The 15,522-nt window shown below is 38.2% G+C and overlaps 1 protein-coding gene and 1 non-coding gene across 2 annotated transcripts in view; both read right to left on the bottom strand.

Annotated features, from left to right (window-relative positions):
- LOC126249020 (ATP-dependent helicase brm-like) overlaps window positions 1-15,522 on the bottom strand; it is a 285,958-nt gene that overhangs the window by 237,338 nt on the left and 33,098 nt on the right. The window contains exon 4 of the mRNA XM_049950621.1: window positions 1,203-1,347. Within this exon, the coding sequence (XP_049806578.1) occupies window positions 1,203-1,347 (145 nt within the window). The remainder of the gene's footprint in view (window positions 1-1,202; window positions 1,348-15,522) is intronic.
- On the bottom strand, window positions 7,661-7,735 carry Trnas-cga (transfer RNA serine (anticodon CGA)). The gene has a single exon. It is a non-coding gene; the product is annotated as a tRNA-Ser (tRNA).

Here is a 15,522-nt window from a genome sequence, read left to right as displayed (position 1 = left end):
CAGATACATCAGGAAATGAATCTGAGCATATTTTATCTTCTAAATCTATGCCTACTCAAAGCAGAAAAAGGAACAGAAGTGACTTTGATGGTGATTGGATCAATGTGGACAAAGTTCATGGCTTAACTGTGTACACAGGACCTGATGGATTGAAACAAAATGAAGCACTTGATGAATCAAGTGAGCCTTTGTATACTTTCTATTATATCTTTAATCGTACTCTAATAACACCCATTCACTTTGATTTTGGGTTATGTGTGTCCATCTGCATAGTAAGTATAAACAAACTTAATCAGAAAGGTTATGTATGCTTACGTATATAAATACTGGAATTCTTTTTCAATTTTTTACTGCAATAAATACTATTGATTGGAACTGTCATATGTGTATTCAACACTAGCAATACCAAAATTCATCTGTTTAAAGTAGAAAGTCCAATAAACACAAAATATGCTGACATTATATGCAGAAATTATAACTTAAAAGAAAAAAAGATTTTAACCAATCTGCAGGTAACAGCAGCTACTTCTAAGGCCGTAAGTGTTAAGCATGAGCACTGAGCCATCTGAAATAAGGAAGTTATATTACTACACATGTAAAGAACCTGAGGTATACTGTGAAGCCGTATTATGTCCACCATGCAAATTCTAGATTACCGAAATGATTTTATTGAACAGTAATACCTGAACTAAACATTAATATTGAAGAAAACGGGAAATAGATTTATGAATGCAGCCAAATCACCATGCCATTAATTTTTAATATTTGTATAGTACAAAATGTAACAAAATAAAGCAATTACTCAAATTCTGCCTGCATAACATGCCAACAAATTCTACATGTTAATATAAAAAACACTGTATCGCTTGCACATCATTGTCAATTAGTCTTAAATTGACAAAAAACTAGATAGCCCATAGCTACACAATTGAACTATAAATATAATTTCTCTACCTGATAAAACTAAGGATTCAGTGGAATATAACAAAGAAACAGGGGAGGTAGCAATAAAAAAATCTCTCATATCTGCTTCAAACTAATAGTACTGCTTGGAGATGATCAATGCATCCAAGTGGTCAAACAAGCATCCAGATCACCACAACTGGACAACAGAGCCTGTTCTCCTGCAAAATACAATGTGCTGGCAACACATTATAGTTAATATAAAGAACTACATTAAAAACAGACAATGTTTTACTCACCTGCACCCAGCTGAGGAGTCTGTATACCCGAGACAACATTTGTTGGTAGAGGTAAGTTGCGAGACAGCATACGGTAGGCCATGATCTGCATCCGTAGCTGATACAACTGATTAGTGTTGTATTGGAACTGCTTCTGCTGCTCTTCCTTGAAAGTTATTTTTTATATTACACTACTTTACATGTGACTGAGTAAATAACAAAAAGCAATGTCCCAACATACTTAAGCTTTCAGAGTAGAAAAGATAATGATTCTCATTCATCTTTTAGATCCAGTGAGTTTGGTATGGAAACAACATGAAAAATGGAACAACAAAATTGCTATTTCCAAGGCAGATTACAAATACTCAGAACTTTAACATTCTTCATGCTTACCATCACTAATGTACAATGTTGTCTACCAATCATTTTCAAGGTAAACAGAAAGATGAAAATATCATCATCATCGTCATCATCATCATCATCATTTTGGTACCAGAACAAAAATGTGACAGTAAACATACAGTAAATCACTAAGAAATTAAATGTGTTTGCTGCAATTAGATGAGATGAATATACTAATGTATGTGTGAAACAACCTACTTTCAAAATGTCACAAGTCAATCTATTTACCTATCAAATTAATTAAATTTGGTAGTGTGTCAAGCATACAGTGTCTTTCTTCCATTTCCTCATACTTCAGATTATTTCAGCTGGTTGGTATCTATCAAATTAATTAAATTTGGTAGTGTGTCAAGCATACAGTGTCTTTCTTCCATTTCCTCATACTTCAGATTATTTCAGCTGGTTGGTTGGTTGGCTGGTTGGTTGTTATAGAACTAAAAAGTGAGGTCATCAGTCCTTTGTTCATGGGATAGTACATTGGCAGTATGTGAAATCAACCATAAATATGATCAACTTGTGATAGTACTTACGAGTGATAAAATGAAGACACTGAAAGTAATACTGATGCCAGAGATGAAAACTAACTGCATGAGACATAAGAGTAAATGGGTCGGGCAAATCTGCAGGCCAGAGAAAAGGCAGATTGCTCCTTAAAGCTGGCGTTCAGCCAAGGCTACAGATTGGAAGCTACACCAAATGCAGAAGTTGTCAACATACAGTGCGTGGGCAACTACTGGTCCGAATGAGGTCAATAGCCTGTTGATACTGATAAGGTAGAGTGTAACAGTCAGCATACAGCCCTGAGGGACACTGTTTCCTTTAATCCACAGGGAGCTGAGCAATAAACTAACTCTTCACACTAAACAATTGGATAGAGAAAAAGCAGTACCGAGCCTCGAAAGCCCAGTCATGGCGAGTAAGTAAAATGTGATGGCGCCACACAGTATCATATGCCTTATGTTGGCATTTAGAAGAAACCTGTCAGATTTTCAGATTTCTATTTCCAACTTGTGGACAGTTGTTGTGGATTGTCTCTCTCAAAAACTACACATGGGATGAGGTGGGTGGCAAGGGGGAGGGGGGATGACCCCACAATTAGAGAACTCGGCATTGTAAAGGGAAAACTTCTAGTCAAATATTGCTGAAGACCCTGAATAGATGGGGGTCTCTGAGTTACAATCATATGATGTTAGGATGAACTCCGCTTACAGCTGGTAAAATTGTTGTTTATTAATACATGACCAGTAGTTTTGAGCCGCATCATCAGGTGATGCAGTTCACCTTATGATGCAGGGCTTCAAACCATGAAACCATTCCTGTTTCGATAAATAACAATTTTACCAGCCGTAAGCGTAGTTCTTCCTAACATCATGCCTTTCAACAGCTGTGGTTCCCAGGAATATAAAACAGTTTGTGATACAGTCATATGTTGGGTATCAAACCAGGGCTTTGGGCCATTGATGCAGCCAGTCAAGAGCCTCAAGCAGTTCCCAGTCAATAAAAGGTTCACTAAATAATTAAAGGTTACGGGGATTAAAGGATAGAGGGAGGTCTTCAACACTTTTGGAAGACAGCTAGGTAAGAAGATGGTTGCCATTACTGTCACAAGGTGTTCAAGCGAGAACCGATGCATAAGTAAAAATATCACCACGAAGGAGGAGACCTAGAACAGTTATTGATTTTTAGTGGCCCATTAGACTAAGGAGCTTGACCCATACCAGGGATGAAGAGGCATACATTCCAAACAATTAAACTTCTTGCTCCCAGCATGTCTCGTGTCTGTCTTATACATATTCTCTCAGAGCTATCATATGTTAACTAAAAACACCTGAACAGGTGAATTTACAGTACTGTTCTAGGGAATGGCAAATGGAAAAACTGGTAGAAGCGGACCTCGGGAAGATCTGTTTGGATTCCGTAGAAATGATGGAACACGTGAGGCAATACTAACCTTACGACTTATCTTAGAAGAAAGATTAAGAAAAGGCAAACCTACGTTTCAAGCATTTGTAGACTTAGAGAAAGCTTTTGACAATGTCAACTGGAATACCCTCTTTCAAATTCTGAAGGTGGCAGGGGTAAAATACAAGGAGCGAAAGGCTATTTACAATTTGTACAGAAACCAGATGGCAGTTATAAGAGTCGAGGGGCATGAAAGGGAAGCAGTGGTTGGGAAAGGAGTGAGACAGGGTTGTAGCCTCTCCCCGATGTTATTCAATCTGTATATTGAGCAAGCAGTAAAGGAAACAAAAGAAAAATTCGGAGTAGGTACTAAAATTCATGGAGAAGAAGTAAAAACTTTGAGGTTCGCCGATGACATTGTAATTCTGTCAGAGACAGCAAAGGACTTGGAAGAGCAGTTGAACGGAATGGACAGTGACTTGAAAGGAGGATATAAGATGAACATCAACAAAAGCAAAACAAGGATAATGGAATGTAGTCAAATTAAATCGGGTGATGCTGAGGGGATTAGATTAGGAAATGAGACACTTAAAGTAGTAAAGGAGTTTTGCTATTTAGGGAGTAAAATAACTGATGATGGTCGAAGTAGAGAGGATATAAAATGTAGACTGGCAATGGCAAGGAAATCGTTTCTGAAGAAGAGAAATTTGTTAACCTCGAGTATAGATTTAAGTGTCAGGAACTCGTTTCTGAAAGTATTTGTATGGAGTGTAGCCATGTATGGAAGTGAAACATGGACGATAAATAGTTTGGACAAGAAGAGAATAGAAGCTTTCGAAATGTGGTGCTACAGAAGAATGCTGAAAATTTGATGGGTAGATCACGTAACTAATGAGGAGGTATTGAATAGGATTGGGGAGAAGAGAAGTTTGTGGCACAACTTGACTAGAAGAAGGGATCGGTTGGTAGGACATGTTTTGAGGCATCAAGGGATCACAAATTTAGCATTGGAGGGGAGAGTGGAGGGTAAAAATCGTAGAGGGAGACCAAGAGATGAATACACTAAGCAGATTCAGAAGGATGTAGGTTACAGTAGGTACTGGGAGATGAAGAGGCTTGCACAGGATAGAGTGGCATGGAGAGCTGCATCAAACCAGTCTCAGGACTGAAGACCACAACAACAACAACTGTGTTGTGTGTTCGGAAGCTTTTTTCAGTGGTTTTTTTTTAACGAAATTTGATTTTATCTGAAATTTTCTCACATATGGTATGAAGGTGAAATGAGCTTTTTGATTATCATGTGACTTAGCTACAGTAATGCTATCTGTTATTTGGTGGGATTGTAACCATTGCTTTTTGCCATTTATCTTAGTGGTTTTAGCTTAGTTGTTACATTGTCTTTAGCAAGTGGATATTTTATTAGCCACTCTATTCAAATCCGAAAATATTCTTCCTTATACATTTGTGGATGGCAAGAACTATTGTGAATTACGTAGCCTGTAGTTCTTTTTTTCTGGACGCACTCTAGAAAGTTTACTTTATTATTATCTTCATGTTTGATTGTAAATGTGATATTTTTGTGTACCTTAATCCATTGTAAGTGGAAATGTGTCCATTTCAGTTTCTGTTCCTTGAAATAAAATTAGTGTATCACCCAAATATCTTCCACAATAACGAAATTTATTTGCCCATTCAGTATTGGTTTTAAAAGAATTGTTCTCAATTTTGTGTTGGAAAATATTAGCTAGTGAACCAGCAATGCACTGTCCCATTGCCACAGTGTGTTCTTGTATACAGTTATTCAGCTGCACCAACCAATGTCCTTTTATGCAACCCACAATGTTATATCTGTCCTTCAAAAACCACATGCAAGATTTTCATGTTCTCTTGCTCGCTATCCAAAATCTGTTACTCCTACAGGAAAAAATGAGCAGGGTCTTTTTGTAGGAAATTTAATGTAATTAAATTTTTTACTGCTATACAGTGTCGCTAAAGGTCATGGTTTTCAAATAAAAGCATACACAAGTGACCTTCAAATGCAACCCCTCTCCCACCTTTGCTCCCCACCAGTAAGGATTTCTAGTATGTTGTTCACCACTGGATAAAAATTTGTGGCTGCACAAATTATTTTCCACACACATTTTTCAGCATGGACTGACTGGCCTTATTATGCCACTGACTTAGTCAAGTACTTACAAATCGTAAAATTGACATTTCTGTAAATTTTCGTAACAGTTTTGTGAACTGTAACAGCATAAAACAAACAGTTACACTGTAGTGTTCGTCAGGCCTTCAGACTACGAAACTACTGTGTTAGTAAGGTTCAAGTTTGGATCAAATTTTCAACATAATTAATTTTAGCGTAATATTGACAAAAGTTGTTTTTCTCTCATTACCCCCAAGGGCACATTTAAATTAATAATGTTAATAGAATAGCCAACTATACTGGTAGTGTAATAGACCAACCAACAGAGACCAAAAAGGTAAAATATCAGTAACTGTTCGTGCAGTCAGAAATTTCTGTGCAGTGGTAAGAGGAGTGCCACAAACAACATACTAGAAGTCTTGCCGGTGCGTTATGAGTGTGGGAGTGGAGGTGCATTTGAAGATCATTTTTGTACATTTTTTTGAATAGCAAAAAAGTATCCCAGTACAAAATTTAACTACATTAAATTTCCTACAAAAAGACCCTGCTCATTGTTTCTGTACGTGTGTAGTGAGCGACATTGTTGTTGTTGTTGTGGTCTTCAGTCCTGAGACTGTTTTGATGCAGCTCTCCATGCTAATCTATCCCAGTACAAAATTTAACTACATTAAATTTCCTACAAAAAGACCCTGCTCATTGTTTCTGTACGTGTGTAGTGAGCGATGTTGTTGTTGTTGTTGTTGTTGTTGTGGTCTTCAGTCCTGGGACTGTTTTGATGCAGCTCTCCATGCTAATCTATCCTGTGCAAGCTCCTTCACCTCCCAGTACCTACTGCAACCTACATCCTTCTGAATCTGCTTAGTGTATTCATCTCTTGGTCTCCCTCTACGAATTTTACCCTCCACACTGCCCTCCAATGCTAAATTTGTGATCCCTTGATGCTTGAGGACATGTCCTCCCAACCAATCCCTTCTTCTAGTCAAGTTGTGCCACAAACTTCTCTTCTCCCCAATTCTGTTCAGTACCTCCTCATTAGTTACGTGATCTACCCATCAAATTTTCAGCATTCTTCTGTAGCACCACATTTCGAAAGCTTCTATTCTCTTCTTGTCCAAACTAGTTATCATCCATGTTTCACTTCCATGCATGGCTACGCTCCATACAAATACTTTCAGAAATGACTTCCTGACACTTAAATCTATACTCGAGGTTAACAAATTTCTCTTCTTCAGAAACGCTTTCCTTGCCATTGCCAGTCTACATTTTATATCCTCTCTACTTCGACCATCATCAGTTATTTTGCTCCCCAAATAGCAAAACTCCTTTACTACTTTAAGTGTCTCATTTCCTAATCTAATTCCCTCTCAGCATCACCCGACTTAATTTGACTACATTCCGTTATCCTTGTTTAGTGAGCGATAGAATATGAAAATCTTGCACATGGTTTTTGAAGGCCAGATATAACATTTTGGGTTGCATAAAACGAGATTAGTAAGGGCAGCTGGATCACAGGAGGAATGATCAATACTCAGGGATACAACAGAAATGATCATTTGAAGCAAAAAAGTCTTTTAAACATGGCCTCTAGAATATATACCTAAAGAACTATAAGCACTACTTCATTTCAGACACTGTGAAACAAAGGTCTTCTACTGCAGGCTTTTTGTTTCCTGTACTTTGGGAGACTGACAAGTTCTCATAGCTCTGAAGGTATCAATTTCTGAGATCATGTTTACCAGATTTTTTTCCTTGTTTTGGTCCATACTACCATTTCTCTATATATGGAATACTTTTTAACGTGTGTGTGTGTGTGTGTGTGTGTGTGTGTGTGTGTGTGTGTGTGAGAGAGAGAGAGAGAGAGAGAGCGCACTTGCGTCCAAGCTACAGAACACTACTTGTTTAAGACACAGGCCGAAAGTGTTAACATTTAAAGCATCACACTGGGGTAAGAAACACGGCATCAGAATGAGATTTTCACTCTGCAGCGGAGTGTGCGCTGATATGAAACTTCTTGGCAGATTAAAACTGTGTGCCGGGCCGAGACTCGAACTCGGGACCTTTGCCTTTCGTGGGCAAGTGCTCTACCAACTGAGCTACCCAAGCACGACTCACGCCCCGTCCTCACAGCTTTACTTCTGCCAGTACCTTATCTCCTACCTCTCCCAGGAGAGCTTCTGTTAAGTTTGGAAGGTAGGAGACCAGGTTTGGCAGAAGTAAAGCTGTGAGGACGGGGTGTGAGTCGTGCTTCGGTAGCTCAGTTGGTAGAGCACTTGCCCGCGAAAGGCAAAGGTACTGAGTTCGAGTCTCGGCCCGGCACACAGTTTTAATCTGCCAGGAAGTTTCAACACGGCATCACATCGCAATGACAGGCCATGATTTAAATTTCACAGAAAGTGTGTTCCCTGCGCAATCAGCAGGTATCATCATTTTGGTACCTGACACCCACATCGACTGGCTACCATCCTATGTATTGGGCGACTTTCTCCGCACAGCCCATACTATCGTAAAATTTTTTGAAAATATTGAGGTCAAACCTGGATGCAGAGACCGAACATGGATTAACTGGAAGGAGTGCTGTATACCACCATTTTGAGGACAATAACAAAGGAAGTGGGAAAATCCATCATCAGTGTCCAACAAACAAGCCAGACTGACAACAAGGAATCTGTCCTACGTACCAATTCTGACGAAAGCTAGAGTAAGAGAGTGACTGCAGCACACAAAACGAAGAAGTACGGTTAGGGCTTGGGGTCCCACACTTGTCATACCTGTACTCTCAAAAGAGATGAGAGTCTTTCTTTCTTTCTTTTTTTTTTTTTTTTTTTTTTTTTTTTTGGGGGGGGGGGGGGGAGGATCATTTCAATAATTACATCTGCACTTATCAGAAATTATCAACTTGTGTATAATGTAGTTTACTGATTAACAGATACGATTTGTCGGTCACACGCAATCACTTAACAAATATCCACAATGGGAAACTTTTACTCATTCTGAAAACCTAACTGATTATTCAAAAAACAAAGATGATGTGACTTACCAAACGAAAGTGCTGGCAGGTTGATAGACACACAAACAAACACAAACATACACACAAAATTCAAGCTTTCGCAACCAACGGTTGCTTCATCAGGAAAGAGGGAAGGAGAGGGAAAGACGAAAGGATGTGGGTTTTAAGGGAGAGGGTAAGGAGTCATTCCAATCCCGGGAGCGGAAAGACTTACCGCAGTGTGTATGTGTGTATCAACCTGCCAGCACTTTCGTTTGGTAAGTCACATCATCTTTGTTTTTTAAATATATTTTTCCCACGTGGAATGTTTCCCTCTATTATATTCATAACTGATTATTCAGTGAGACATCTGCACTCTGTTCACTTCCTTCAACATCTCTCAGTCAACAGTTCTCGTATCTGCTGGATCAAGAGGTAAGCAGTAGTATTTTATAAGAGTAAGGTGTTAAACTATTTATTTTAACAATGCATGAGACTGCACAACCCTGCAACTCATAGAAAAAATGTAAACCCCACAAAAGTTGAATGCAGGAACATTCAGCATGAACTTTCAAATTACTTTCATTTATTAATTGCAGTAATTGCCACATAGTCGCGAGAGCCTCGTCTCATGGAGTCACAGCTTCAGCAGTTCTCCAAATGGCATGTAGAGGGCATGAATCTGCTGGTCAGCTACATGAAGCATTTTCATCCAGCTGCACATGATAAACAGCTGCTAACATTTTATGGTCTAGAAAAACAAACTGTTTTGAGCTAACATTTGGCTATCCAGCCAAAGAACACATTTTGGAGAGCTGCCAAAGTGCTGTTAGGACCACGTTGCTGCATTATTGACACACACACACACACACACACACACACACACACACACACACACAACCTAAATATTGAACAATCTACACTCTCTCAGACCTGCGGTATCTTGAAAACATGTTTTATTTGGACAAGATTTACTGAACACACACTGAAGAACACAGCAATGTAATGAATGCTGAAAATGCAAGCAGGTATTTAAACCTTTTGGAGGCGACTTTTACAAGGGGTGTTTGGAAAGTCTGTGCAAAAATAAAAACTACTTACGTGTTTGGGGTAAACCTTTTTTATTTTTCGACATAATCTCCTTGTACACTTATACACTTCATCCAATGCTGTTCTAATTTGTTGATCCCTTCCGAATAATATGAATTGTCCAAGTCTGCAAAACAGCTATTAGTTGCTGCAATCACCTCCTTGTTTGAATAAAATCTTTGTCCCACCAGCCATTTCTTCAAATTGGGGAACAAATAGTAGTCCAAGGGAGCCAAGTCTGGAGAATAGGGGGGATGTGAAACGAGTTTGAATCCTATTTCCAATAATTTTGCGTACACAACTGCTGAGGTGTGTGTTGGTGCAGTGTCATTATGGAAAAGGACTTTTTTGCGGTTCAATCACCGGCGATTTTCTTGCAGCTTGGTTTTCAAACGGTCCAATAACAATGAATCACCTGTAATAGTTTTACCTGTTTCCAGATAGTTGATGAGGATTATCCCTTGCGAATCCCAAACAACAGTCACCGTAACCTTTCCGGCCGAAGGAGTGGTCTTCGCCTTTTTTGGTACAGATTCTCCCTTGGTAACCCATTGTTAAGATTGCTGTTTGGTCTCAGGAGTATACTAATGTATCTATGTTTCATCCACAGTGACAAAATGGTGCTTAAAGTCCTGCAGATTCTTCCTGAATAGCTGCAAACCATCGTTACAACACTTCAAATGATTTCATTTTTGGTCAAGCATGAGCAACCATGGAACCCATCTTGGGGATAGCTTTCTCATGTCCAAATGTTTATGCAAAATATTATGTACCTGTTCATTCGAGATGCCCACAGCACTAGCAATCTCACGCACCTTAACTCTTCTGTCAGCCATCACCATATCATGGATTTTATCAATGATTTCTGGAGTCGTAACCTCCACAGGGCGTCCAGAACGTTTAGCATCACTTGTGTCCATATGGCCACTCCGAAAATTTTGAAACCACTTATAAACTGTTCTAATCGAAGGTGCAGATACAACGTAATGTTTATCAAGCTTTTCTTTAGTCTCCTGAGGCATTTTGCCTTTCATAAGGTAATGATTAATCACCACACAAAATTCTTTTTCGTCCATTTTTTGACTATCACTCGACTTCCTTGATTCACACAAATGCCAAACACAAAGAAATTGACCAATATGGCTGAAACTTGGTGTGCGTTCTTTCAAAAGATGCTACTAACTAAACATGACCTCGATACGCACCAGTGATGCCATCTCTCGGAATTTTCAAATGCACCTCATAGATCAATATACCAACTGTTGATTGAAAACTTTTCCTGTTAATTTTAGTGTAACATTTCACTAAGTACTGACACTTATAAAATAAACAGTACATTTAAAAATGCAGCAGAAGAAAGAAGAATATTGAGAGAGAGAGAGAGAGAGAGAGAGAGGGGGGAGGGGGGGAGCCAGCAGTGAAACATCTATATGAATTAAATTATGTGATTCAGATGGCTGCTTAGTGCACGCATGATTTGGGTCCGGCACAAGTGTGTTGCTGAGTAAATGCGCTGAAGTGCATGTATGTAATAAGGCAAGTGGCACATTCTCACTTTGGTACAACCATCACTCACTGACTCGGATATTAACACATTTCAGACATTAGAAATGGCACCTAACAGTATAGATCAAACATCTGCAATAATTTCCCTTAAATATTGTCATCAGAGGAACAAAATTAAAATGTTGAATATATTGTGCAACGGTATGTTTCTATTCAAAAATTTTAAAGTAAGAATTTACGTTACAGTACCAACAAAATAAAAGATTAATGAGTTGCATTTTCTGCATAGCTCACAAGTGTCACTACTGTGCATGCTAATTCTGATATGGGAAGTAAACACATTTGTTATTCAGATAATTACTGGCAAAATTCCTAATATTTAAATGATTTATGAACATGTCAACTAAAACAACTTTTTTCCTTATTTTCTATACTTTTCTCACTTCTTCCCTGTAATTATGATTCTACAGCCACCAGAAAAGCAATATGATAGCACCAAAAAATATTTATAAATGTGCTAAGTAAATATAAATTGCTATAATTTCTAAAATGGTAAATTTATGGTAAAAATGTTTATAGGAGTGTTATTTACAAGATCGAATATTTATTTTAATCTCCTGGAAATGTGGAAACATTGTCAGTAACATCACATTTCAAGTAAAGGAAATCTTTTTTTGTAGAAATGAATGAAATTTAACTATTAGAAAAATGAAACATTCAAGTAACATGGAAATAAAGTAATGAGAATTAATTTTTGCGTTAACATTTTAAGTATACTAAGAAATACAAACGCAAAGGGAACAAATCTGAGAACTGATCTGAACACACATCACCACCCATTTAAGATTGTTATATACTTGTCACAAGAAGTCAAATAAGCAATTATAAATGTAAAGGATTGGATTGTTTGGGGGAAGAGACCAAACAGGGAGGTCATCGGTCTCATCGGATTAGGGAAGGACGGGGAAGGAAGTCGGCCGTGCCCTTTCAAAGGAACCATTCCGGCATTTGCCTGGAGTGATTTAGGGAAATCACGGAAAACCTAAATCAGGATGGCCGGACGTGGGATTGAACCGTCATCCTCCCGAATGCAAGTCCAGTGTGCTAACCACTGCACCACCTCGCTCGGCCTATAAATGTAACAATGGCATTTTTAGTTAACTAAGTAATTTGGATAAGAGATAGAAGTGAGTTTGTAATTCTTCAAGATTTATTATGGGCTAGACAATATCCCAGCAGAAGTAGAAGCATAATGGATCTGTACAGCTGAAACTGCTATGTATGACGAAATCTAAAAGAAGCTTTTATCCTGCAGTAGGTGTTAAATGAATGGTGGTGGTGGTGGTGGTGGTGGTGGTGGTGGTGGTGACAATCACTGATACATGCTTTGGTCAAATAATATTTTACTAATAAAAACCAGTAAGTTATACTCAACAGAGTAAGTTCATCAGAAACTGAAGTTATATTGTGTTTCTCCTAACAAAGTATAACAGGCCTTCTAATGTTCTACAGGGTTATACCAACGCACCTCTGGGGTATCAGAACATGATTGCACAAAAGCTACAACACATTCAGAAAAATGACATGTAAGTGGATAGACCATGTCTCCAAGTTCTGATTCACAGTGCATGCTATGGCACTGTTACAGAGAGTAACACTATGGGACAGGAGTGTCCGAATATGTAGACAAATAATGTGCTCTCGATTACCACAGCAAATTAATTCGCACCTTCAGATAGGAAACTCGGTGCACCACCTTCAGGGGTTCACCAACAATGCAGCTGCCTACTGCAAAGTATTGTCATTTGATGACTGTAAGTAAATGAAAAACAGCTATACAAGAATTTACACTGGGTGTAATGAAGGGATGCTCTCTTTAAGTGTGAACAAATGCAATATAATGCCCATAAAAAGAAAAAGAACATTACAGTATCCAATAATAATATTTAGTGGTCAATTTATGGAGACTGTCATTTAAATATTTAGTGGTAAAACTAAGAAAAGATATGAAATGGGGAAAAAGACAAGAAATAATATGTAGGAGGGAAAATAGAAAACTTCGACCTGTTGGAAGGGCACTGTGAAAGAGCAGTGCACCTGTAATACAAGACTCTGGAGTAGCCAATTCACATACTGATCCAGAATTTTGACTCCGTTACACAAATTTTGTGATTCAGTGCTAGAATTGAGAGACATGAACACAACCAATACATAAATGTAACCAGATTGTCATGGAACTTCAATGCAAATCTTTGGAGGAAAGACAAAAGTGTTCTTGCCAAACCCTGTTGGGTAAATTTAAAGAACCTATGAAGATTTTGTGAGATGGGGATCACAAAAATAATACGAGAATCATCAAAGCATGTACCGAGGCACACAGACTGTCATTCTTTCCCTCACTTCATAAACAAGTACAACAGGGCATAAAATTGCTAATAATGGTATGGAGTATCTTCCTCTATGCACTGTACACTTGCTTGTGGAGTACATATGTGTAGCTGTAGGGCTTGGAACTAGTGTCAGTGTGGTGCAGGTTGAGAACTGCGAATGTAGTAGCCTAGGAGAAAGACATTGCATGCTCTTCAATTCAAAAACAAAACCATCTAAACCAATTAAAGTACTTGATTTTGAACCAATATATTTAAGAAATTAAAAATCATTTTTGACTGGACACATAATGAGATGCAGCTACGGTGATAATTCTGAGGAAGGAGTTAAGAAAATTCTATATTAATAATAATTTATTGTGTAGATACCACATATTGTGGCAGGATAATAATAGTTTGTTATGTTATACTGGATAGTCATGTGATTGTGATACATATGTCACATGTTTATATGTGTAAACATTGTGTACTTTGTATGAAGGAGGGGAGAAAGAATTAAACTTTTTATTTATATTCAAGTATTCCCTCTTGTCATTGGAATGAGTCACAACAGTCAGGTATCTACAAGCAGCTTACAAAGCTGTTTAAGATCGAACAACCACACAAATATGGCCATAGTAGCTATGAGGAAAGCAAATGCCTAAAAGAAATGTAACATTTATTAACATAGTTTTCATTATTCAGCATAAAAGTGTCAGAGCAATGTTCAACAATGGGAGATGTTGCATCCAAGGTGATTTCCATCATGTAAAGGATTACCCTCAAAATCACGGGAGCTCAAATTCTAATTTTATTGAAAGAACCAATTACTTGTAGGTACAGGTGCCTCCCATAGCTTATCTACTCCAAGAAAGATGCCAAAAATTTTTACATTTAAGTGATTTTGATGAATAGATAGTCAGGAGACTGATGCACAATTTACAGGACACAAAGAATACTCAACACTGAAGTCATTACTTCAGCATTACGATCTCTAATGCACAAGTTAGGTTTCTGGTATAACAGTATCTTCACCCCCCCCCCCCACCACCACCATTCCTGTCCGCCCCAGTACTCTGGTCAGAGACTAAAGATTTTAGACATCTGTATTTGTCAAATTATCTTTGCAGACACACAAAATGTAACTTCAAAGTTCTGTGACACAGACGACAGATGTTTGTGGATAGGTGTTACGTGCTGGACTTATTCTCCCCAACTGAACCACTCGGTTAGCAATGGTCACCACTATCTTTGTCCTTTCCCCTGCCATGACCCATGCACAGGAGGTACAGGCCAAATTGTTTGTGTGCACTCCATATCACATACCTTCTACCACACAAAATACATGGTGGCTTAAAGATTACTCATGTGGAAGTGGGAATAGTAAGTTATTAGCAAATGCATTGCAGTTCCTAATGAATCTCTCCCATGTGTGTTCAGGTAGAGCAGAGTTGAAAAATGTTCTTTTGTCCAGCTAATTCTGATAATCTCTAACACTTCATTAAAGAGTAGAAGGGATATGCTATCTACCTTAAAATGGAGGCTCAACCACCTTTCACAATACCAAAACACTAAACCTGAGGTGTTTCAAACAAGCAAGCTGTCATAAGAATTATTATAAAAGAATCTACTCAAGTAATGAAAGTATATAGGGTGTTTCAAAAATGACCAGTATATTTGAAACGGCAATAAAAACTAAACGAGCAGCGATAGAAATACACCGTTTGTTGCAATATGCTTGGGACAACAGTACATTTTCAGGCAGACAAACTTTCGAAATTACCGTAGTTACAATTGTCAACAACAGATGGCGCTGCGGTCTGGGAAACTCTATAGTACGATATTTTCCAGATATCCACCATGCGTAGCAATAATATGGCGTAGTCTCTGAATGAAATTACTCGAAACCTTTGACAACGTGTCTGGCGGAATGGCTTCACATGC

This window comes from Schistocerca nitens, chromosome 3 (genome assembly GCF_023898315.1).
Source record: "Schistocerca nitens isolate TAMUIC-IGC-003100 chromosome 3, iqSchNite1.1, whole genome shotgun sequence".
Lineage (NCBI taxonomy): Eukaryota > Metazoa > Arthropoda > Insecta > Orthoptera > Acrididae > Schistocerca > Schistocerca nitens.
Note: the sequence above shows the minus strand (reverse complement) of the source record. Positions and strands in the feature narration are given on the sequence as shown.